This window comes from Choloepus didactylus, chromosome 4 (assembly GCF_015220235.1).
Source record: "Choloepus didactylus isolate mChoDid1 chromosome 4, mChoDid1.pri, whole genome shotgun sequence".
Classification (NCBI taxonomy): domain Eukaryota; kingdom Metazoa; phylum Chordata; class Mammalia; order Pilosa; family Megalonychidae; genus Choloepus; species Choloepus didactylus.
In genome coordinates, this window is record NC_051310.1 from 120,063,072 (window position 1) to 120,088,910 (window position 25,839).

Sequence of the window (25,839 nt, forward strand, 5' to 3'; positions counted from 1 at the left end):
ACTCCTCTAATGCAATGTGTTGGGCTTCCTAAATCTTAGGTTTGTCGTTCTCAATTCTGGAAAATTCTCTGCCATTATGTCTTCAGATAGGTCTTCTCCCCTATCTTCTTACAGAACTCTGATTAGGCATGTGTTCTCAGTCTTATCTTGTTGTATTTGTTTTCTATTGCTATCATAAAAAAATCACCACAAATTTAGCAACTCAAAACAACACAAATTTATTATCTCACAGTTCTGTAGGTCAGAAATCTAAGAGGTTCGGCTGGGCTCTGCTCTTAGTATCACGAAGCCAAAAACCAAGGTATCCGCAGGGCTGCATTCCTTACCAGAGGCTCTGGGGGAGAATTCACTTCCAGGCTCATTCGGGCTGTTGGCTGAATTCAGTTCTTAGCAGCTATAGGACCGAGGTCCCCGTTTGCTTGCTGGCTGTTGGCCAAGAGTCGTTCTCAGCTTCAAAAAGTTGATTGCATTTCTAGGTCTCTGGCCCCTTTCCTCCGTCTTCAAAGTCAGCAATGGCCAGTTGAGTCGTTCCCATGCTTTGAATCTCTCGTCTCCCTCTTCTGCCTCATCTCTCTGACTACAGCCAGGAAAGGTTCTCCGCTTTTGAGGGCTCGTGTGATTAGACTGGGCCCACTGGATAATCCAGGACAGCCTTCCCATCTCAAGGTCTGTAACCTTAATCACATCTGCAAAGGCCCCTTTGCCATGTAACATGATATTTTTACAGATTCCAGGGATTAGGGTGTGCATACCATCAAGGAGGGGGCATTACTCTGCCTATAATACTTTTATAGCTCTTAATCTTCCACAGTTTACAATTCTTTCTACTACAATCTGGGTAATTCCTTTAGCTCTCTCCCAGTTTACTAATCCACTTTTCAGCTGTGTACATTCTGTTACTTAATTCATCTATACAACTCCTATTTTCACTTATCATATTTTTTCTCAAAGTTCTATTTGGTTCTTTCTCAATTCGTCCTGGTCATATTTGGTAATCTCCTGTTCTACAGTCATACTTTCAAACATACATATGTGTTTCTGGATATGTGCTATTTTGGTTTTCTAAAGCTGACAAAATGCAATATACCGGTAATGTGTTGGCTTTTACAACGGGGATTTATTAACTCACAATTTATAGTTCTTAGGCTGTGAAAATGTCCAAATCAAGGCAAGAACAGGATGACACCTTCTCTGAAGACTGGCTACTGGCGAGCTTGGGCTTCTCTCAGACAGTAAGACACATGGTGACGTCTACTGGTCCTTCTCTCCCAGCTTTTGTTGCTTCCAGCTTCTGGCATCAGTGGCTTCCTCTCTGAGCTTCTACATTTTTCTCCCTTTTACCTTCTGTGTCTGTTTGGATGTATTATGTCCCCCAAAATGCCACATTCTTTGATGCAATCTTGGAGGTAGATGTATCAGTATTGATGAGGTTGGAATCTTTCAAGTGTTTCCATGGAGATGTGACTCAATCAACTATGGATGAGACCTCTGACTGGATAATTTCCATGGAGGTGTTACCCTGCCCATTCAGGGTGGGTCTTCATTTAATCACTGGAGTCCTATAAAAGTGTTCACAGACAGAAAGAGCTGCTGCACCTTACAGAGACATTGTCAAGACAGCCATTGAAAGCTGATGCTTTGGAGAATGCCATTTTGAAATGCAACGTGGGAGCAAGCAAATGCCAGCCATATGCATTCCCAGGTAACAGAGGTTTTCCAGATGCCAATAGCCTTTCTCCAGTGAAGGTACCCTATTGTTGATGCCTCACCTTGGATACTTTATAGCCCTAAGACTGTAACTTTGTAACCAAATAAACCCCCTTTATAAAAGCCAATCCATTTCTGGTGTTTTGCAAAACAGCAGCATTAGCTAACCAGAACACCTTCTGTCTCTCTTAGCTTCTATGTGTGTGTGTGTGTTTTTTTTTGTTCCTGTCTTTTACCCTCTTATAAAGGACTCCAATAAGGGGATTAAGACCCACCCCAGGGCATTCATCAACTGAAATAACCTAATAAAAAGGTCCCACCAACAATAGGTCTACACCCACAGGAATGGATTAAAAGAACATCTTCTTTTCTAGGGAACATACAGCTTCAAACCATAACACACACGTGTCTCTCTGTGTGTGTGTGTGTGTGTGTGTGTGTGTGTGCGCGCGCGCATGTTTGTGTATACATACACACACACACACTTTATTTTATCTAATAATTTCTATATCTACAATCTTTAGAGGTCCGATTTTGCTTTTTGTTGTTTCTTCTGACTCTATCACTTAGTGGCTTGTATCTTTGTGCGTTTTGCAATTCTTGACTGTACATTCATGTTCCTTTTAACTTTATCTGTGGGAGGACTTAAAGACTGAGGATTAGTATTTGTTTCTGCCAAGTGCCTCAGAGCACTATCAAATCAGGTAGCTAAATTATCTCCTGTGATTTTTTTTTTCAGGACACTTGGGTAATATGAATTCTAGCCCTACATTCCTACGAGACTTGAATATGGTCCTCAATTCTCAAGAAATTCTTTTATCCCTCCATCCAGATCCAAGATTTAGACAGATCAGTTTAACTATCATCTCTTTGTGGAACGGGATTCTCCTTGTTCATCCCAAAAGGGGGTGTCACCTTTTAGGTCTCCAATCTAACCTTCTACCTAGCACAGGCCCCAGACTTTGTCTTCTGTCCTCTGTGACAAGTCCATTGTACAGACTTTATAGGAAGAAAAATAATGTTCATGTCTATTGATCTAGCAATCTCTCTCTAAGGAATATCTCCTAAGAAAATCATTCACAAAAGAAAAATATTAAGATATTTATTTTCTTCCTTAGAAGGAAGAGTATTGAGATATTTTTGTATGAATTTGACAAGCCCGCAGAATTTATGAGAAATGGTAATATAACTCAATAATTATATAAATACAGATAATTAGAGGAAAGGAGACATGGTTTTCATAAGAGAATTCCTGGTTAATTGGCAGCAACCCTCATATGGCATTAAACATGGAGGTGATGAAATGTAAGAGCCAGGAGAATGATTTGAATTTTCCAAAAGCTTGTAACAAAGTTGCTTACTCAAGTAATAGTTTAAAAATATATTAAACCAAACATATATACGTATACATACATATATAGATATACATACACAGTCACTCCTGTTCTTTCTTGGCAGGAAAATGCTGAGCTCTTGCAGAGTTAAGAAAGGAAAATGCATCCCAGCTTTGTGATTCAGCAGAAAAATAGCAGATGAGCTTCACCGTGGACAAGTACAAACTTAAAGTGTCACAATAACAAAATGGATAAAATAATAAATTGCAGTGCACTAACTAGATCTCTCAAAATCTCTCTAGTCTGGACCTCTTCCATCTAGCATACTGGCACAAAATGTACCCCTGATTACCGCTCTCCATCTCATCCCCTTGTGATTCATTTTCCAACTGCAATCAAGACCATTTTAAATATTATATATAAATCTGATTATAACTCTCCTCTCAGCTTCAAATCCTCCAGAGGCTTCCTACTTTGTTAGCATGTGGCTAACAAAGCCCTGTGAGCTGGTCCCACCTCTCCAGCCCCATCTCTCACCACTTTGCCCTCACTCTGTTCCAGCCAAACCTGTCACCTCTTGGTTTCTTGCCTGCCACAGGTTATCCCAGCTCACATGTTCTCGCCCCACGCTTGACCTGGTGAATCACACTTGTTGTTCAGATCTCACCCCAAACATCCCCTCCTCGGGAGGCCCCACAAGCAGGTCTTGTTATTCACTCTCGGGACATAGTTGATTAGTTTTCTGTTGCTGCTGTGACAAATTATAGCAAACTTGGTGGCTTCAAACAACATAGATTCATTCTCTTACAGTTCTGGAGGCCAAAAGGTTGATATCAGCTTTACTACACTAAAGTGAGTGTGCTTCAGGGCTGGTACCCTCGGGTGACTCTAAGAGAATATTTCTTTCTTTGCTTTTTCTATAATCTTGGCTTGTAGCCCCTTCCTCCATCTTCAAAGTGCATCACTGCAATCTCTGTCATACAGCCTTCCCTCTGACACTGACCCTCCTTCTTATAAGGATAATCCCCCCATCCCCAAATCCTTAATTCAATCATATCTGCAAAGTTTCATGTAAGGTACCAGATTCACAGGTTCCAGGGATTAAGAGACAGAAATCTTTGGGGGGCCATTATCCAGGCAATTGCAACCATGAACCTTTCCTTAAAAGCACATACCACACTTAGTAATAACATATTATATGATTATTTAAGTTGTCATTTTATTATGTTCATCAACTCCCTAGATTGTAAACTCCACAAGGATAAAAAATGGGTCTGCTTTTGCTTACCACAGGACTCTCAGCACCTAGGCTGGTGCCTGGCACAAAGATGCTCAATAAATATTTGATCAATGGACAGATGGATTACTACCCCACCACTGAAAACAGTAATTATGATATTAAAGTGGCAATGTGCTACATAGAAACTTCCTTTTAACTTCCATTATTGTTTCACTTTGTGCAATAAATAAAAACCAAGAGGAAAATATTGTAGTGTTGAATTCAGCTCATAAGGAACTTCAAGCAAAAAAAAAATTTTTTAATAAATTGATTACTTACTTAGTATCCAAAAGCTGAAGCTGGTGGTTACTATCTCTGTGGGACATCTTCAGTTTGGTGCTTTGCTCTGATATTGACAAATCAACTCTGTTCAAAAGCTGAGAAATCTGGAAAAGACAGCTTGCTTGTAAATCACATCTAACCTTTCAAGATGTCGTTTCAGGGAAAATTTAATAAGCTATATTCTAGTCAATGGCATGAAGGATTCAATCTAACTTAGCAAATTCAATTAGGATTATGCTTCATCTTTCCACCACCATGTTCTTTCATAAACACCCTTCAAAATCAAGACCAGTAGCATTGCCAAAATATTCTTTAGTCTCTGGGCACTTACTCTTACAGTTCTCTAATGAGCAAGTCCAGCTCCTGCCTAGGACTGCTGCTTCTACCAACTGGCATGAAATAAAGTCATTTTGTACCTTGGAATTGATACCATCAATATGACTGCTGGTTATGAGAATGGAATTCTTATTGCTTACAAAATCCATTAAGATCCTGAGTTTCCTTCCATATCAAGTCAGGTCACCAAAAAAGTATAATTTGTGGACTATATCCCTCCTCCTGCTGCTTTCTCCCCCATTTCCTTTGTCTTTTTACTAAAAGCAAATATTAACACTGGTCTTGTGTGAAATGTCTGCATTTTCTGCAAAAATTATGCTGTATAATGTCCCCTACCTAAAGACACATGGAACAAGCATTTATCAGATCCAGAACAAAGAAAAAGAATCTCTTTTGATGGATTTCTATATGTATTCTACCTGCCTTGGCCACCAAGAAACTCAAAGTTATCTTTGCCCATATACTTTTGATGTAATGGTTTTGTCCTCACTCATTCTTTAAAAAAAAAATTATTGGACTTGTCTTTTTAGTATTGTTCCATGGTTTTATATCTGCGTTTTACATAAATAGATTCATATCCTTATTTGGAGTACTTAGTATATAAATTTTTTAATCCAGTAAAGTGACCGGATGTCCCTATTTTACTGGACTAGTCTTTAATCTTTAAATCAAGACGAGCAAATTAGGAAAAAGTCCTAGAAAACAGGCACTATCATGGCAGAGGGAAACTCCTAAGTGGCCAGAAAACAAGCTATAAAATGCCAAGCATTTTGCTTTGTGAAATTAACTGTTGAATTTCAAGGTGGAACACCCTAAAATGAATTAGCTACCCTATTCGCTAGCTTGTCCTAATTTTGTCCCTCATAAAAACTATGTGATGAGAAAGTACATAAAATGAGTCCCAGTGAGAACAGTAACTGTTTCTGGGACCAAAACTGGCCAAGGGGCATGTTGCACTTACCTGTGCAAGAGGCAGTTTTGGAGATATAGTTTAGAATTTCTGGAATATGATAATTGTTTTAAGAATGAGGGAAAAGAATCTTTAAAATTAGGGCTGTACCAAAAAAAATCTTGGCAGTTTGGCTGCCAAACTCAGGCAGGGCCACTCCAATAAAATACAGGGAAAAAAGAAGTAAAGAAAAGAGACACTTTTGATTTGCATAAACTCATGCTGGGTGCCCCAGCTGGTTTCTCCTGTAAGAGACAATCAGCACCATGTAATACTCAGCAAAGAACAAATTACCCACTTTTCAAAGGCTACCTGAAACAAGTCATACCTGTCCCTCTGCATCTTTGATTTTCGTTTCCAAAATAAGTTTGGCAGCTTGCTGTTCTTTATTCAAGTGCTGGAGCCCCTCGTAGGTCGTTTTGTGCTCTGCGGAGAGTCTGGCTATGCTGGCGTCGCATCTGTCCAGACAAACACCAATGCCCACTCTCACTAAAGTTTCAAAAACATGCACCAAAGCTTTCTTACGTGCTATAAAATGCACGATCCCACTGAAAGAAACTGCACTATCAATCATCCTTTTTAGCAGAGGCTCCAGTGAATTCAGAGAGCTGCCCTCATTACAGTTTTTAAGTTAAACCGCAGGGATTGTACTTAATAAGACTAGAGATGTCCCCATGAAAGTAGCAAAGGCTTTATGATGCTCCTGTTACAAAACCATATATGCGGCGTGAGCCTAACTACATAGAACATATAGTGCACAGGATATGGTCTCTTGCTCTTCAGTACCAGCCCTACCCTTTCAAGTTCTGTGCTTCCTTGGATTTTTTTTTTTTAAATCTTCATTTTATTGAGATACATTCACATACCACGCAGTCATACATAACAAATCGTACATTCGATTGTTCACAGTGCTTCCTTGGATTTTGAAGGCAACTTCTACTACAGTTGAAAGCATTACTCCAAACCTTTTACTAAATATCCTTAGAGCTGTATGTTTTGAGTTGGGAACCAGAGCAAGGGAAGGTACAGTGGTTCTCAAAGTACCTGTGGCAGATAAGCTGGGTGTGGAGCCTCTTTCAAGCCCTGACAGGAAAGTCACAGAATGACCCTAGGAATTTACAGCAAAGTCATGCCCTGTTCTAAGACAATGGTTCCTCCATTGAGAAGTAGCTACTGGCTTGCTTTTGGGCTCTAATAGAGATTGAATGCTTAAACATGGACGTTATGTGACCATGCAACCTCGAGCAGTCCATCATGAACACTAAGCCATAAATGAGGGCACATGCAGCAGCACTCCATCTTCAAGGAGAAGGGGTATATAGAGTTCAGGCTCCAGCAGGTTCTAAAGACACAAATAAGCTACATGAGCCCAGATTTCCTGGCATCTACTCCTCTTATGGTGCCAGCTCTCCTTCAACCCAGACCTATGGCCTCTTGAAAAGTTCTCAGGGACCACTTGACTGAGCAAGAAGAAGTCAGGACTGGTTTACAGATGGTCCTACCAGCTGGAAGAAGACTACTGAAACTTATAGGCCTGCTCAGGGGTAACCTTAAGGATATTAAGGATGGAAAACACTCACAGTTGGCAGGATTTCAAATAATATATCTGGGGGTTCATTCTGTCTTGAAGAGATGGCCAGGCATTCATAGGAGGTGGCTAATGGCCAGACTTGGAAAAATTGGCAGACTGGTGACAAGGGGGAAACGTATATAAGTGTATCAATCAGAACTGACACAGAGTATTTGTGCTCTTTATGAATGCTCACCAAAGAGGATCTACTGAGGAGGAGGCTCCCAATAATTGTGGACAAGATGATACAATCATTGGATGTCAGTCACCTTTTTTCCATCCACCTCAGTTGTTGTTCAAATGGCCAACATGTACCCAATGGCCATACCAGCAAGACTCAGCAAGATGGACTTCCCTTTACCAAGGCTGATGTGGCTACCATCACTGCTGAGTGCCTGCCCTATCAATGGCAAGTGCCAAAGCTGTCTCCAATATGGCAACATGCCCTAGCTTACCACCTGATGCCAGGCTGATTGTGTTAAACCCTTTCCATCATGCAGAAGGCAGCAATTAATATCACAGGGATAGACACACATTCCTCGCCTCAGCACCTCTGTCAAGATTACCATTCATGGATTTCCTGAATATCTTATTCATCATGGAATGGTGATATCTATCACAATATTGCTTATGACCAAGCACTCCTTTTACATCCAAAGAAGTTATTCAATGGATGATAGCCATGACTGGTCTTACCAAGCACTCCATCACCCAGAATCACTGTCCTGATAGAATAATGGAATGACCTATTAACCCAGTTATGGGGCTGGCTGGGTGACAACACCCTGCAGGGGTAGGGTGTTCTCCTAACCAGATGTAGTATATTCTCTGTACAAACAAGCAAAATATGGTAGTGTTTTTTTCCCATAGTAAGATACACAGGTCCAAGAGCAAGGAGTAGCTCTTCTCACTATTACTCCTAATGATCCATTTGTAAAATGCTTGCTTCTCTTCCTTGTATCTTTGGACTCTACTGACTTCCCCAGGAGGGTATGCTTTGACCAGGGGTCACAGGAGTGGCTCCAATAAACTGGAAGTTGTGGCCACCATGTGGCCACTTTGGGCTCTTTAGCCTACTGAACCAACAGGCAAAAAGAGGGCTCAGTGTACTGGCTGGGGTGACTGATCACAGTTATCGGGAGGAACAGGTTTACTGCTACTCAGTGGAGTCAAGATGGAACCTGTATGGAATTTTCTTAATACCTCCACGCCAAATGGTGAAAGTTAAAGGGAGGTTACAATAAGCCAATATACATAATGTCCTCTAATGACTCAGTCCCTTCAGAAATGAAGGTTTGGGCCACCCTACCAGGTAATAACCATAACCAGTTGTGGTTTTCACTGACGAATATTTCATGGAATGGGTAGCAGAAGGAGGAAGTTATAATTATCAATATGGCCCCACGACCAGCTATAGAAATGAGGGCTCTGTGCAAATTTTCTTCCTTGTTTTGTACACACATATTTGCATATAGTAACCAATTTTTTCTTTCCCTTCTTCTAGTGTATTGATGATGATTAAACATGAATTTAGTCTTTAAGGTCCAGGTTATCAATGGGGTTTTTGTGACTGAACAGAAAAGGAGTAAACATCACCCAGAGATGGAACCAATAATTGATGGGACTTCAGAATCTTACTTTGGGGGAAAAAACGGGCATCTTTATTTGCACAAGTGATAGTTGCCTACCACTGTGATTGCTACTGTTTGGAGGTCTGAATATGAGGAGGAGGGTATGTACGGAGGCACCATCCCCACCAGTCCAAGCTCTTGTCTGTATAATAGGGGCTAAAGCCCAGAAACCTAACTTCCCAAACTTCCTTGCCAGCAGGTTTGTGATTTAGATTCCACCAATGAGAGGGACTTACGCAAGAGTTGGAAGGAGGAAGAGAAGGAAAAGCCCTTACTCTTTTCATCTTTTTTTTTACTTTCTTTTTCATTCTTTTTTAAATTGTACAACTTTTCTACATGTGTATCTCTGAGTTTTATAATCAGGAAAAACAATTACACAAAATATTTTAACTAAGAGCTATGTATAAAGAATGCATTACAATTTTATGGACTATGAAGTGATCTACCATTTCTGCCCAGGCCTCTTATGAAACAGAAATGAGGCTGGAGAACAAAGAAGCCAGAGCTAGAGACGTGGGATACAGTTAGTGTCATGAAAGTTACATCAGGCTCAGGGTAAGCATTCTTGCAGCTTGGGGGAACTCCTTGCTACTATCTTCTAATTCAATGACTTTATCGTCAACCACATACAGTCTAGAGTTTGTTGGGTCTATTAAGATGACTGTGTGGCTTATTTTCAGGATTTCTATATTTTTCTCTTATCCATTTGTTCTTTCATTTCTACCTTTTTGTTTAACAATTTAGAGTTCTATTTATGGATATTAACCTATCTTTGATTTGTTTATGTATCTTAAATATATTTATTCTGAATTCATTTGGTCCTAGGTTTTTTCTTTTTTCAGCTTTTTCCTTAACTAGTGGAGACAGGTACCTGGCTCCTGTCTTTTGCCATGAGTGGGCCTGGTTCTTGCCCTGTTGCTCCATGTGAACTGAAACTCCCTCTTACTTCCATCTGTTCTCAGATACGGAGCCCCAGCAGCTTATAGCTTTACTATACCTTCTATACCATCCATTTGCTTTTCATTTTCTCCCATTACCTTTTGTCCTTGTGGGTTCATACCTTTTTTATTCATCTGTTCTTATCTTTATAGGTTTTGAGGAAGGAGCCAAGATAAGGGCATATATCTAACCCACCATGTTTAGCTGAAAGACGAGGTAGCATTTTCAATTTGCAACATTTTATTACAAAGTGATTAATAAATAGGTTAGATATTCTAGCTTGTTAGAGAGCCTTCCAAGCACTAATACGTTCTCTAATCTTTATTTATGGCTTAAATACTGACGCTCACTAATATTTATTTTCTCTAGCATTTGGAAGGATTTAATGTAACCACTGAGAATATGCTGTTTTTTGATGGTTGATTGCCAGTATTCTATGTGATTTAGACTCTTTTCATATCTAAATCCTTTAGGGAATGGCTCATAAAATCTTCCAGTGCAGACATACATCTTAAGGAATACATCCCCATTGCATTTAAGAAGACAATTACCACTGAAAGAACCACTAAAGAATGTACTTCAGAAGAAGAAACGAGTATCCAAACAGAAGGAGTCGGATACAAGAAACAATGGTGAGTAAATTGATAGAATTGTTCTTATATTTAATTTATAGTTGACTCTAAAGAAAGTAAGTAACCATTTCAATTAATATTCTAAACCAAACTTCTTTCTTTCTTTATTTTTGGCTTTTATAAAAAGGGGTTTATTTGGTTACAAGGTTACAGTCTTTAGGCCACAAAGTGTCCATCAACAAAGGGTACCTTCACTGGAGAAAGGCCATTGGCATCCAGAAAACCTCTGCTAGCTGGGAAGGCACATGGCTGGCGTCTGCTTGCTCCTAGGTTGTGTTTCAAAATGACATTCTCCAAAATGTCTGCATCAGCTTCCAATAGCCATCTTCAAAATGTCTGTCTCAGCTCCAGCTCGCTCCTCTCTCGGCTTATGTGCATTCTTCAAAGTGTCCCTCTTGGCTGTAGCAAGCTTGCTCCTTCTGTCTGGGTTTACATAGTGCTGCAGTGAACTAAACAAGGCCCATGCTGAATGGGCGGGGCCACAACCCCAAAGAAATTATCCCATCAGAGTTATCACCTACAGTTGGGTGGGTCACATCTCCATGGACACTGAACCAATAGGTCCCAATCCAAGCCACATCAATACATCTGCCCCCACAAGAATGCATTAAAGAATATGACTTTTTCTGGGGGACACAAATATACAAACCAACACACTCCTAATTCAAGATCACATCACCACTTACAGTCTTGCCAAAGGGTTTGAACCCGAGTCTCATCAAGCCTCCAGAACCAGCTGCCAAGTTGTAGGAAATTCAGAACAAGTTGAATTGCGCCAAGAATATGTCATCAGCAACATCCAGCCTGTGGTAAATTTCACAAGTCAAAGGACTCAGGATTTTCAACAGATAAGCTGGACTCTGAAGAAAGACTGCTGGCATCCAGGACACCTCTGTCAGCTAAGGCACATGGCTGGCACCTGCTGTTCCTGCTCTCCCAGCTTTCACTGCTTTCAGCTTCTGGTTCTAGCGGCCTCCTCTCTGAGCTTCTGTAAGTCCTCCCTGAGCTTCTCAATGAGTGTCCCCTAATCTAAACTAAACTTCTTTAAAATCCTTACTTGGTATTGACTTACGTTTTCTCTAAGTTGAACAACTTGTTCAGCTCAATCATTTTGTTAAAATACTACAAACCTTTTGGGGAGTAGCAGAAAAAATCATCAGGATAAAATTTTTCTAAAACATTGACTCAGAACATTTTAAAAATCCAATCTGACAAACTGTCTATGCACATATGAAAAAAGTTCAATTTTTATAATAATAAAATGTATAAAACTTAAAGCAAGTATTATGCCTTTGTTTGTCTGATATTGGAAATCTTTTCTAATGTTAATGTCCAGTTTGGGGGAGGGTTTGTGGAGTCAGGATATATCATACATTGCTGTGGGAATATAAAATTTTCAGACTTTCTAGAAGGCAACTTGTCAGTATCTAACCAACCTCTTAAAACATAAATACATTTCAATCTAGATATTAACTCCGTGGAAACAAAGCAGCAAGCAAAAAAAAAGAAAACAAAATAAACCTCTGTATAAATTCTATATAAATACCCTTGAATAACTCCCTGTTGTTTTAGGATAAAGACTGAAATGCCTTTAAAATGCCCAGAAAGAGATCTCTATCCACCTACCTCCTCAGCCTCTTTCAAAATACATTTCTGCCTCTTTTTCTCTCTGCATCCAACTACACTGACTATATCCCAGGGCTATGAAATTGCCTTACTTTTCCCAGTCCAAGGCCTTGATCCATGCTGCCCTCTCTACCTGCAACACTCTTCCCGACCTCTTCACTTTGCTCAGTTATGATTCATCTCTCAGAGCTAAGCACACAAGTCACTTCCTTAAGGAAACCTTCCTGGAGCCCCCAGAGTAGATCAGGTATGCCGACTATATACTGTCAGAACACCATGCATTTCTATTTTGCTGAATGTCTCATAACTAAACTATTTATCATTTATTTTTAATATTGTTGTTGTTTTGGATCTCAATTGCTCAGAATCGGATTTACCTTAATCCTTACTTCATGACATACTCTCACCATCAGTCCATGCATGGCTCGCCTTTTCAACTAATTACTTTTAATAGCCTCTCCCACAAAAGTAAGCATTTTAAATCCTGTGGACATTCCCTTGCTTTCCTTCTAAGATAATTTATATACATATACATCTTCAAAGTATGTGTGTGTAGTTTTAGTTGAATTTAACTTTTAAAAAGGCATTTTCATATTGATCCATATTGTTATTCATCCATATTAAGCCATATTCATCCATTTATGAAAAGTTTTGGGTGTTCTTTTTGGCTTTTTTTTTAATTTTTATTTTGGAATAAGGAAAATGTTCAAAAATTGATTCTGGTGATGAACGCACAACTGTATGATGGTGCTGTGAATAAATGATTTTACACTGTGGATGACTGTAGGGTGTGAATATATCTCAATAAAACTGTATTCAAAAAAGTAAATGACAGTTCCAGCAATGCACCAGCCAGACAAGGTCTGCTAAATCCACAGGGACCATGCATTTGATGAAACTGGGAGTCTGCATTCTGAAACAAGTGAGTGAGCTGGCTGAAAGTCCAGCGGCCACGCTGTGGTGTGGGGAAACCGTGGGTTGGCATTTGGAGGCAGACTAGTTCCTTTAAAAAAAAAAAACAAAACCCAGGAGCGGCTGTGGTTACAACGGTGATACCATGCAGTGAAGCACAGCAGAAGCGGACTGTGCCAACATCTCGGTGTCTGGCGTGGAGGATAGCCCGCTGCTGATTGTCTCGGGGCCAGTGGGGCAGAGGGGAGCCAAAAGGAGAAACAAACCGCGCCCCTTGCAGCCATCTCCCCGGCGGGCGGGGGACACGCCTGCCCGGGGCCCAACCCACAGCCCAGAAATGCACCAAGAAACCCAGTGAGATGGAGAGTGTTTCCCAAAGCCGTGCACACACACCACAATATTGACCATGGACAGTGGCCTTTAGTGCACCCACAGCTAATTGTCCCGGAGCTGGGAAGGTGGAGCTGTGCGTAAAGGGGGAAATTTACACGCCCCATTCAACCATCTTTAAAGCAGGCTGGGAATGCCCCTGCGTGGCCCGGTGGCCCAGGGCTTCCCTGGAGGACCAGCGCGCACTTGTGACGTGGCACAGCCTTCCCTCAGCAGAGGTCCTGGACGAGCACAGCTGAGAAGGGGGACCTGCTCGGAAATCCCAGGGACCCTACACCAATACCAAGGACTTGTGGGTCAGCAGCAGAGACAATCTGTGGCAAGACTGAAATGAAGGCTTAGACTCTTGCAACAGCCTTAAATCTCCAGGAACACCTGGGAGGTTTGATTATTAAAGCTGCCCTGCTTCCCTAACCACCCAGACACACGCCCCCACATTCAGGGCAGAAAGTACCAACAACACACCCAAAGTTGGTGCACCAATTGAACCCCACAAGAATCAGACCCCCACACACCACAAAGACAAAGTTGGGGAGAACTGACTTGAGGGGAATAGGTGACTCGCGGACACCATCTGCTGGTTAGTTAGAGAAAGCGTATGCCACCAAGCTGTAGATCTGACAAATTAGAGATCGGTATTTTTTATATCTGGAAAGAACCCTATCAAGTAAAGCAAATGCCAAGAGGCCAAACACAATAGAAAATCTTAAAGCATATGATAAAACCAGATGATATGGAGAACCCAAACTCAAACACCTAAATCAAAAGATCAGAAGAGACATAGTACCTGGTGCAATTAATCAAAGAACTAAGGACAAACAACGAGAGCATGGCACAGGACATAAAGGACAAGAAGAAGAGCATGGCACAGGATACAAAGGACATAAAGAAGACCCTAGAAGAACATAAAGAATAAATTGCAAGAGCAAATAAAAAAAATAGAAGACCTTATGGAAATAAAAGAAACTGTTGGCCAAACTAAAAAGACTGGATACTCATAATACAACATTAGAGGAAGCTGAACAATGACTCAGCCTCCTCAAGAACCACAGAATGGAAAATGAAAGAACAAAAGAAAGAATGGGGAAAAAAATAAAAAAAATTGAAATGGTTCTCAGGGGTATGATAGATAAAATAAAACGTCCAAATTTAAGACTCATTGGTGTCCCGGAAGGGGAAGAGAAGGGTAAAGGTCTAGAAAGAGTATTCAAAGAAATTGTTGGGGAAAACTTCCCAAACCTTCTACACAATATAAATACACAAAGCATAAATGCCCAGTGAACTCCAAATAGAATAAATCCAAATAAACCCACTCCAAGACATATTCTGATCAGACTCTCAAATACTGAAGAGAAGGAACAAGTTCTGAAAGCAGCAAGAGAAAAGCAATTCACACATACAAAGGAAACAACATAAGACTAAGTAGTGACTACTCAGCGGCCACCATGGAGGCTAGAAGGCAGTGGCATGACATATTTAAAATTCTGAGAGAGAAAAATTTCCAACCAAGAATACTTTATCCAGCAAAACTCTCCTTCAAATTTGAGGGAGAGCTTAAATTTTTCACAGACAAACAAATGCTGAGAGATTTTGCTAATAAAAGACCTGCCCTACTTCAAATACTAAAGGAAGCCCTACTGACAGAGAAACAAAGAAAGGAGAGAGAGATACAGAGAAATTTAACAGACATATATAGAACATTACATCCCATATTACCAGGACACACATTCTTTTATAGTGATCACGGATCTTTCTCCAGAATAGACCATATGCTGGGACATAAAACAAGCCTCAATAAATTTTAAAAAAAATTGAATTTATTCAAGGCACATTCTCTGACCACAATGGAATACAAATAGAAGTCAATAACCTTCAGAGACTTAGAAAATTCACAAACAACTGGAGGGCAAAAATGAGGAGGAGATGAAAACATTCCCAGATAGTCAAAAGCTGAGGGACTTCATCACCAGTAAATCAGTCCTATAAGAAATGCTAAAGGGAATTGAGCAGGCTGAAAGGAAGGGACACTGAAACCAAATGAAGAAATAAAGATTTCCAGTAAAGATCACAAAGTAAATATAAATACCAATACTACTGTATTTTTGATCTGTAACTCCACTATTTACTTCCTACAGGATCTAAAATACATAAACAGTAATGATAAATCAATGATTTTGGACTCAATGTAAAATTTGTAATTTTTGACAAGAACTACATAAAGGTGGGGGAATGGAGGAGTACAGGAACATAGTTTCCGTGTCCTATTGAAGTTAAGTTGGTACCAAAGAAAAACAAGATTGTTATAGATTTAAGAGGTTAAATTTAAGTCCCACGGTAAACACAAAGAAAGTATCAGAGAATATGACCATAGAGATGAAAAGTAGAGTATGCGTTATGAGAAATGGGGGAAGGCGCAATGGGGAGTTAAGAAATGAGTGCAGGGTTTCTGTTTGGGGTGAAGGGAAATTTCTAGTAATGGATGGTGGGAAGGTGTTAGCATTGAAACATTCTAAATGTGATTAATTCCACTAATGGAATGCTAGGGAGGGGGTGGAATGGGAAGATTTAGATTTAGGCTGTATATATGTTTCCACAATTGGGGGAAAAAAAAAAGATAGTCTAAATAGATAATGACAATTGAATGCCAAGGATGATCCTGGATGGGATCTGAGGATGGAGGAGAAGAGGCTCAAAGGGACACAGCTGGGACAAAAGAAAGAAAAAAAGGAAATATAGAATGTAAGCTTTGTATCAATGTTGAATTTCTTGAACTTCTTAGCTGCACTTAACGGGATTGCATAAAAGAATGTTCTTGTCCACGGGAAAGGTATATGTGAATTATAGTGTTTGTTCAAGAATGTGTGCAGCTTACTCTCATGCATTCAGAAGACAGAGCAATAGATGATGGATGATAGGGAGGGAGGGAGGCAGGGAGGGAGGCAGGGAAAGAAAGAAATGGTGGTGTGACAGAATGTTAAAGTTGGTGGATCGGGGTATCGAGGGAGGGGGGTCGGGGTATGCTGGAGTTCTGTGTATGGAGTTTCTACAGTTTTTGCAACTGTTCCTGTAAGTTTGAATTTATTTCAAAATAAAATTTAAAAAAAATTAAAAAAAGCAAAGTGACAACAATTATGTACATGATACCACTATTGTTAAAAAAATTTAGTGGGTGTGCATATAAAATTTTTTAAAGGAAACACAACTGTGAAAAATGGTATGGTGAGAATAAACAGCATGGGAGGAAAACAAAAACAAACAAACAAACCTAAAAAGTAAATGAACAATGGTGGGGAGGAGAGGAATGGGATGTTTTGGATGTTCTCTTTTATTTTAATTTTAATTTAATTTTTTGGAGTAATGAAAATGTTCACAGATTGATTGTGGTGATGAATGCACAACTATATGATGATACTGTGAACAACTGATTGCACACTTTGGATGATTGTATGTTATGTGAATATATCTCAATAAAATTGCATTTTAAAAAAACCATGCATAAACGCCTCAGGGCTCTAACAAAGCTGCGTGCAAGGCTTAAAATCTTTAGTTGCAATGAATATGATCAGTTGTCCTATTTCATCCTTGAGGCTCTATATTATAAATGAACCAATAACACACTCATTCCAAATTTTTCCTTTTCTAGTCTGAGCAGCTGCAATCTCCCAGGTACAGTTCCTGGTCATAGCCAGCAGGTGGCAGAGTGACTTTATTGCTGAGTCATCCCAAAGATGACAGCAGGGAGAGGCCATCAACAGTCCCAAAGCATGACTCCGACAACAGGCCAAGCAGAACTTTTCTGACAGCTTGTGACCTGGTGCTATAGCACTCCAAAGGCACTGATATTTACAGCATTAATTCAGTTGCTCATTTTCCATGTGGACCTAAACAATAAACATTCATCTGTGCCAGTTTGAATATATTATGGCCCCCCAAAAACCATATTCTTTAATGCAATCTTGTGGGGGCAAACATATCAGTGTTGATTAGGCTGGAATCATTTGATTGTTTCCAAGGAGATGTGACTCAATCAACTATGGGTAAAACATTTGATTAAGTTATTTCCATGGAGATATGGACCTTGCCCATTCAAGATAGGTCTTGATTTAATCACTGGAGTCTTATAAAAGAGCTCACAAACAGAAGGCACTCAGAACAGCTGAGAGAGACATTTTGGGGAATGCCATTTTGAAATGCAACCCAGGAACAGCAGACACCAGCTACATGCCTTCCCAGCTGATACAGGTCTTCTGGACGCCATCAGCCATTCTTCAGGGCAGGTATCTTCTTGTTGATGCCTTAGTTTGGACACTTTTATAGCCTTACGACTGTAACTTTGTAACCAAATAACCCCCCCTTTATAAAAGCCAATCCATTTCTGGTATTTTGCATAATGGCAGCATTAGCAAACCAGAACTCCATCATTAAGCCCTTAAAGCTGGTGAACAACAAAAAGCTTAATGTTAACCTAATACGAGGATCTTTCATAAATTTTAATCACTGATGTATTCCATGGTTCTTCTTGCTCCTATTATTGCATTGGATGGATGGCATGTTACTGAAGAAAATCTGGCAACTGAGCTGATCAGTTTCACTTTAAATTTATAATCTTGAATCTTAAATGTTAAATAAGCCCTCAGCACTTCTGGCAATGTTCCCGTTTCTTAGGAAGCTCGCTTTTTGCTCATTGAGAATCTATTTCATAATTTATTCCTCTCTCTTCAGACCTCCTCATCCATAATGGCTGCCCTTCATATTTCTTAGAGGAAGAGAGAAGCCATCAAAACAAACTCTATAAGCCTGCCGCCACCATGCCCACATCCGTTTTCATCTTCCCGTATTCTCTCCTGTTAAAATGGAGAACGGTCCTGCTTCTGATGACAATTTCTCCACTTGTGCCCCAGACCCGATCCTGCCTCACCTTCTCCAAACTTTGCTCCTTTGGATGCCTGCTTCCCTCTGCTGGATCATTCCCAGCCACACAGACAAACCCGTGTCTCTCACTTTCCTAACCCTGTCTCCCCCTCCCACCACCCTCCCATTTCTGTTAATTTTGAAAGTCGAATTTCAAGTTAGCTGAACTCCCTGCCTTCACTTCTTCATTTTCCGTTCCTTCTTCAACACACAGCAATTCAGCCTGTGCCTTGGCAAACCTCTAAAACTATTCTTCAAGGCCAATAAATACCTCCATTTTAATAAATCCAAAAAAATATTTTCCTGTGCTCATCTTTCTTAACCTCAGTAATAGCACTACAGAGGACCACTTCTTCCTCGTGGTTTCAAAGACATCATTCTCCCCTGTTTGCCTCCCCTCTCACTACCCACCCCTTCTCTGTCTCTTTTGCGGGGTCCTCCTCCCCTACTCACAGGGTAAATTAGTTGTTTCTCAGGGATCAGACACCAGAACTTCTGCTCTAGTTCACTGTCTCCCTGAGTACTATACCATCCTTACATCAGTGTGTCCCTAATTTACTTCTCTAGCCCTGACCACTTCTTTGAACTTTTGACTACCATAGCCAAGAGTCAGGGAGGCTTCCAAAATCTTAGAGATATACCAACTTAAGATTCTGAGAAAAGAAAGACAGAAAAAAAGAAACAGAAAAGAAGGGAAGAAGGAAAAGAACAGAAAAGGAAAAATGGAAAGAAAAAAAAAATAAGCAGGAACACTGTATTTCTTTCAGTTCAATTTCCTCTCAAACCTCTCATTTCTCTCCATCCCCTTCCAAGTGAAGTCTCCTCCATTCACTAATGGTAACAGACCTGGGACCATCCTTGATTTCTCCTTTCACACCCCCTGCACATTCACTCCGCTGGCAAGTCCTAGTGGATTTCTACTGAACACCTCTCAGACCAGTCCACTCCTCCCACCCCACGGCCACCCTGGGCCAGGCCAGCAGCTCCTCTGCCCTGAGGACCGCAGCATCTTCCTCACCAGATTGCCCATTTCCCCTCATCCCCTTCTTGAGTCTGGTCACTGCAAAAGAACTAGGGTGATCTTTTAAAATTTATCTATCAGATCAGGCCAGTCACCACCTTAAAATCCTCCTGTGGCTTCCCATCACACTCAAAATAAAATCCAAAACCTTTCTCGGGACCACAAGGCCCTGTGTGGTCTGGCCCCTGTCTGCTTCTCCAACCTCATCCCACACTGCTCTCTTCCCCCTCACCATGCTCCTGCCACACTTAACTGCCTGCAGTTCTCCTTCTCTTTTCTGCCCAGCACGCCCTTTCTCCACCTCTATGTACAGCTAGCACTACCTCAACCTTCAGGTCTCAGCTTGAAAGTCGCCTTCTCAAAGAAGCCTCCCCTGACCACAATTCCTAAGGGAGGCCCCCAGCCCCAGCCTATTATTCTCATCTGGGTCCTTGTTTGTTTCTTTCATGATATGCACCAAAGGTTTTAATTATTTTATTTGTTATTTATTTTTCTAAATATTGCACAGGAGAAAAGCTCCAGCGGTCAGTTTTATTTACGACTGCACTGAGGCCAGGGCGCAGACCTTGGTCCTCTTCAGAATCTACACTTACTTCCTTGGTGATCTCATGCTATCTTGTAACGTTAAATGCCAAAAGCCATCCTGATGGCTTCCAAGTTTATATCCATAGCCTCAGTTCCAGATACCCATATCCAACTGCCTATACTCCATGGCCTGGCCCCTGCCACCTCCCACCTCCTGCACATCTCCCTGGCTTACTCCACTCTAGCCAAGGTGTTCTCGTCATTCCTTAAACACACCAGGCATGCTCCAGGATCCTTGTTCTTTCTTCCTGGGGACATCACTCAGCTAGCTCCCTCCCTTCCTTCAAGTCTTTTCTCAAATGTAATCTGCTCAGTGAGGGTCAACTGAGATAATGCATGCAAAGTACTTCTCAAGGCCTATGGGAATTTCTCAAGCATTAGTTATTTTTTTGGTGAAGAAGTATAGGGGTTGAAAGCATGGGCTCTAATGTGAGGATACCCAGGCTCTTACTCAAACACTTTTGTATCTGTACTTGCACATCAGTTAAACTCTCTAAGTCTTACTTTCCATATTTGTAAAATAGGATCTATAGGCATGTTTTCCCATCAATTACATCACCAATGGATCCATAAATATTATAAAATGAAATAGCACATAATACAGCAGCCTAGTAATTTAAGAATATCACTTTGAAGGTTCATACTCTTTCAACACAATCACATATTCAATGCATGGAAGCCAAAATTCAGCTAAAGAATTTTTATTTCACATGAGCTTCAACAACCTAAGTCTCATTATCATTCCAGGGAGAAGACAAATATAGCCACAAAACAATTTAAAAATCCCTAGTGCTAGTAACAAACATTTTTGATGGTTTTAGATTAAAAATATTTGTCACAGGGAAGGAACAATTTTGGTAGAGAAGTTTATAAGAAACTATAGGAAAAAAGTGTAGAATTCCTGAAAGTATTTCAAAATCATTTCTCCATTGTGTGATTAGAGCCAGTATCATGAGGATAACTTCACTGCTATTGCCCCTGAGATAATCATTGCTACCATTTATTGCCGGACCTCCCCAGCCCATGCCTAGCACTAAGCCTCTTACAACTACAGCCACAATGAAGATCCTCAAATTCCCCTGAAGCCCCTAGTTTGCCCTGTAGCTCTGAAGCTCTAAGTCCTCACTGTTCTAAGTCACAACAGAGCCGACTGGTTTTGTTTATTGGTTTCTTTTAAGCCAAGCGCCACAAATGAATCCAAGGTTTTTCCGTCTGAAAACAGCGATTTTTTTTTTTATCATTAATTCATCCAAACAATTATTATCTATCTACTGTTTTCCAGGCACTCAGGCCACAGATATAAAAGATAAGGTACCCCATGCTGAGACAGTGAAGAGAAGAGAGTGAGGCAGACTCAATAGAGCAGAGAGTGCTAGGGGAGCTCAAGGGAGTGGGCTGTCAGGGAGGAGGTGACATCCAAGCTGAACTTTAAAGACTGGCTAGAAGATAGAAAAGAGGGAAAAGCATCTAGGTCCAAGAACAGCAAGTGCAAAGGCACAGAGGCAGGAGAACATGGCCCATTCAGGGAATAACAAGCTGTTCATCACACCTAAAAGGAACAGAGCAAAAGCAGAGAGGGTGAGGAGGTGGCTGCAGAGGCCAGCAAGGTGTCTGCCGACAAGGGTCATACTAGGGAGATTAGAGTTCATCCTGTCAAGGACAGAACACTACAAAAAGAGGGTGGTCAGTCCGTCTTCCATTCAATCCACTCAGCTTTCTGCTATTAGACAGAACTATTAGCTAGATCCAAACACACATGCCCCACATTCAAGGCCCTTCATTGCTGTCTCCACAAATAACTTCAACACCTACCCCCTCTCGGCTCCAAAAGAAGCCTTGGATCCTGTTCTTTCCTGCAGCCCCACCCCTCATAGACCACCCTCACTTTCACCTCAGGGTGATCCAAATCAGCCCATTTGCTCCACAGGTCCATGTAGCAACACACTCATGTGCTTGGTTTTAGTAGCAGCAGAAGGCAGAAGTGGCCTATAAATACTTTGGACAACTTGGTCCCGGTCAGTAAAATCAATCTTAGAAACAGTCCTTGTGCAGTGCTTCTCAAACTTCAACATGCAAGCAAACCCAACGAATCTCATTAAAATGCACATTCTAATTCAGCAGGTCTGGGGTGGCACCTGAGATGGCGCGTTTCTACCAAGTTCCCCGGTGATGCACAGGTGCTGGTCTGGGAACCACACTTTGAGTTGCAAGGGGCTAAAAGTCATGTTTTGTAAATTTCCAATCTATCACTGACCAACATTTTTAGAAAATAAAAGAAAAATGAATTACTAGATGTAAGAATAATTAACAGCGCTGAATGGTGCATGAGTGTGGTGGAAAGGGGAAGTTTAGAGGCATTTATGTCACCAGAAGGAAAGCTGGAGGTTAAAACATGGGAATGTATAACACAGTGAATCTTACGGTGGACAATGTCCCTGATTAACTGTACAAATATAGAAAAATTCTTTCATTAACTAGAGTAGATGTATGACACTATTATAAGGATTTAATAATAGAGGGGTATATGGGGAAAATCTACCTATTGCAAGCTATGGACTATATTTAACAGTAATATTTTAATACTCTTTCATCAGCAGTAACAAACGTACCACACCAAAATTATGGGTCAATAATAGGGGGGAATAAGAGGTATGGAAGGATTTGGGTTTTCTTTTTTCTTCTTATTTCTTTTCTGGAGTAATTAATATGTTCTAAATTTGATCATGGGGCTGTATGCATAACTATGTGATGAACCAGTGATTGTATACTTTGGATAGTTTTTATGCTGTGTGAATATATCTCGATAAAATTGCATTAGAAAATGAATTACCAGAAAATGAAATTTAAAAAAAAACAAAGACATAAAAAATATTAATTCCAATTTTGTATTATTGGATTCAAGAGACATAATACTGCCTGTCAAATTACACAGGTCAACTGAGCTCTTCCATCATTTCCTTCCACAAAGACAACTCAAATTGCAGAAACACAAGAAATCATGGCATGCTAACAGTGAGGCTTAACTTCTACTGTTAGATTCCATGGGCAAAGGAGGGGATGTACTAGAAAAAGGCAAAGAATGTGCTTTTATACTTCATGAAAATATTCTCCATGAAAACGGAGTTTATGAAAAATAGTTTTTGATAAGCAGAGTCGCCAACAGTTGACCACCCACCCACCTTGCTACTCTTCCTCGAAGATCCCCCAAACCTGACAGCTGCCGCATCTCCAGAGTCTTTAAAGCAGAGTTAGTTCCATAGCTAATGTTGTCCCGGGCACGGATCTGCTCCTGGAGTACCTGGGTAACACAAAAGAACCACTGAGTCATTTGAGGATCTACATGCTGCCACCACAAAAGCATTTTATAGTTTTAGCAAAAATAAGGATATTTTACTCATTTTTTAAATGTCTCCTTTTTAATGGTCATGTGAAATACACACATACGGAGAGCCAGAACGCTTAGAAAGAGAGAGAAGATCTCAGAGATCACTCACAGTCCAAGTCCTTTGATTTAGCAATAAAAATATTGAGACTCAGATGACAAACCACTTGATCAAGTTTCCACTGTAGGAAGAGTGGGACCCTGGACTCCTAATACATAGTTCAGAGTTCGGACCACTACTCTAGGCTGGGTTTTTTTGGTAGTCATTGTTTTATGTGAACAATCCCTAAATCTCTTAAGAAGGCAATATATCAGGTCAAGAGCAGGGGGGAAAGAGGTAATGAGAGTCAGATGAACAAGTGCAAATCCCAGTTCCTCCAGCTGTGTGATCTTGGGCAAGTGTCTAAACTCATTGAACTTCCTTTTCCTCATCTGTTAAGTGTAGTGGTGACTATACTCTTAAGGCTACTGTGAATATTACATGATATTATGCATGTAAAGCATTTAGCACAACACTTAGTATACAGTAAACACTCAGCAAATGCTAATTATTTTTTCTGGTATTTTTCAATAACAGAATATTCTTACTGTTACCTGAAAGTTACTGAGTGAAACAATGCTTTTACTTAGGCTTGAGAAATCTTATGTAGCAAGGAGGACTTCTGGTTTGAAGAGGGAAGAAAGCACATACACAGAATTTCATGGGTGAAAGAAAAAGATGATCACCTCTGAAAGCTACATATTTGTAATCCCTTTGCAAAATATACAGTACTTGTGAAAAGTGCACCCAAAAGAAAGCAACTAAAAAGTTATTTGTTGCTGCAAAGGAGAGGCTAGGCCTCCCTATAATTGTGCCTAAGAGCCTCCTCCCGAATGCCTCTTTGTTGCTCAGATGTGGCCCTCTCTCTCTAGCTAAGCCAACTTGAAAGGTGAAATCACTGCCCTCTCCCCATGTGGGATCAGACACCCAGGGGAGTGAATCTCCCTGGCAACGCAGAATGTGACTCCCGGGGAGGAATGTAGACCCGGCATCATGGGATGGAGAACATCTTCTTGACCAAAAGGGGGAAATGAAAGGAAATGAAATAAGCTTCAGTGGCAGAGAGATTCCAAAAGGAGCCAGGAGGTCACTCTGGTGGGCACTCTTATGCACAATATAGACAACCCGTTTTAGGTTCTAATGAATTGGGGTAGCTGGCGGTAGATACCTGAAATTATCAAACTACAACCCAGAACCCATGAATCTTGAAGACAATTGTATAAAAATGTAGCTTATGAGGGGTGACAATGGGATTGGGAAAGCCATAAGGACCACACTCCACTTTGTCTAGTCTATGGATGGATGAATAGAAAAATGGGGGAAGGAAACAAACAAACAAACAAAGGTACCCAGTGTTCTTTTTTACTTTAATTGCTCTTTTTCACTTTAGTTATTATTCTTGTTATTTTTGTGTGTGTGGTAATGAAGGTGTCAGGGATTGATTTTGGTGATGAATGCACAACTATGTAATGGTACTGTGAACAATCAAATGTACAATTTGTTTTGTATCTGCATGGTATGTGAATATATCTCAATAAAATGAATTAAAAAAAAAGTTGTTATTGACTAACATGAAAGACAGAATAGCATCTCATAGGAGACATTAAATGAATCCAAAACTGCTTGAAGATCAGGTAACCCCCTAAAGAGTGGCCATCTCGGTATATCTTCAAAGGAAAGAGCAAGTGAGGGGGACCTCCCCAACCACCCAGTGTTTATTGAGCTATGAGGCGTCCTGTGCTGTGCCACCTGCTGACGTGCACCAAATCCCCTCAGCACCACCATGACGGAGGTCCTTCAGGAACCCCCAGCTACAGATGAGGAAACGAGGCACAGAAGGCTAAACGATATGTTCAAGGTCACACAGGTAGTAAGTGGTACAGTGGTTTGAAGCTGTATGTACCCCAGAAAAAACACGTTCTTAAAGTTAATGCATTCCTGTGGGTAGGCTCTGATGTTTCAGGTATGTCTTCCATCTGTCTTGAGGACAACTAATTCAATTCATAAAAGCAACCATCCTCACCTTTAATTCATCCACTGACTTTTGAAAATTAAAGTTCAAGGCGGAAATTTCATGTTGAACTTGGACGCCTTAAATGTTCTAATTATTTTTCATTCAGGGTCTATCTGTTTCCTCAGCAGCTCCCTTTTACTCAGGCCTGCTCTAAGGGTTGTGCTTCTTCTTCCTCTGACTGCTGGGCCCCTTAGGTGTGAAGTTCCTTTTCTCTCTCTGTTCATTAGTCCCTAAGTGGGTGGTTCCGAGCGTGTGGAAGGGACCTGTGGGCTGGAGGTGCAGCCAGTGGGAGCAGAGCC

The 25,839-nt window shown here is 40.7% G+C and overlaps 1 protein-coding gene across 2 annotated transcripts in view; it reads right to left on the reverse strand.

Annotated features, from left to right (window-relative positions):
- FAM81A (family with sequence similarity 81 member A) overlaps positions 1–25,839 on the reverse strand; it is a 79,427-nt gene that overhangs the window by 9,697 nt on the left and 43,891 nt on the right. For both annotated transcript variants that reach the window (XM_037833822.1, XM_037833823.1), the window contains exons 4-6: positions 23,284–23,402; positions 6,216–6,345; positions 4,600–4,706 (exon numbers count right to left, since the gene is read on the reverse strand). In XM_037833822.1, coding sequence (XP_037689750.1) covers positions 4,600–4,706; positions 6,216–6,345; positions 23,284–23,402 — 356 coding nt within the window. The remainder of the gene's footprint in view (positions 1–4,599; positions 4,707–6,215; positions 6,346–23,283; positions 23,403–25,839) is intronic.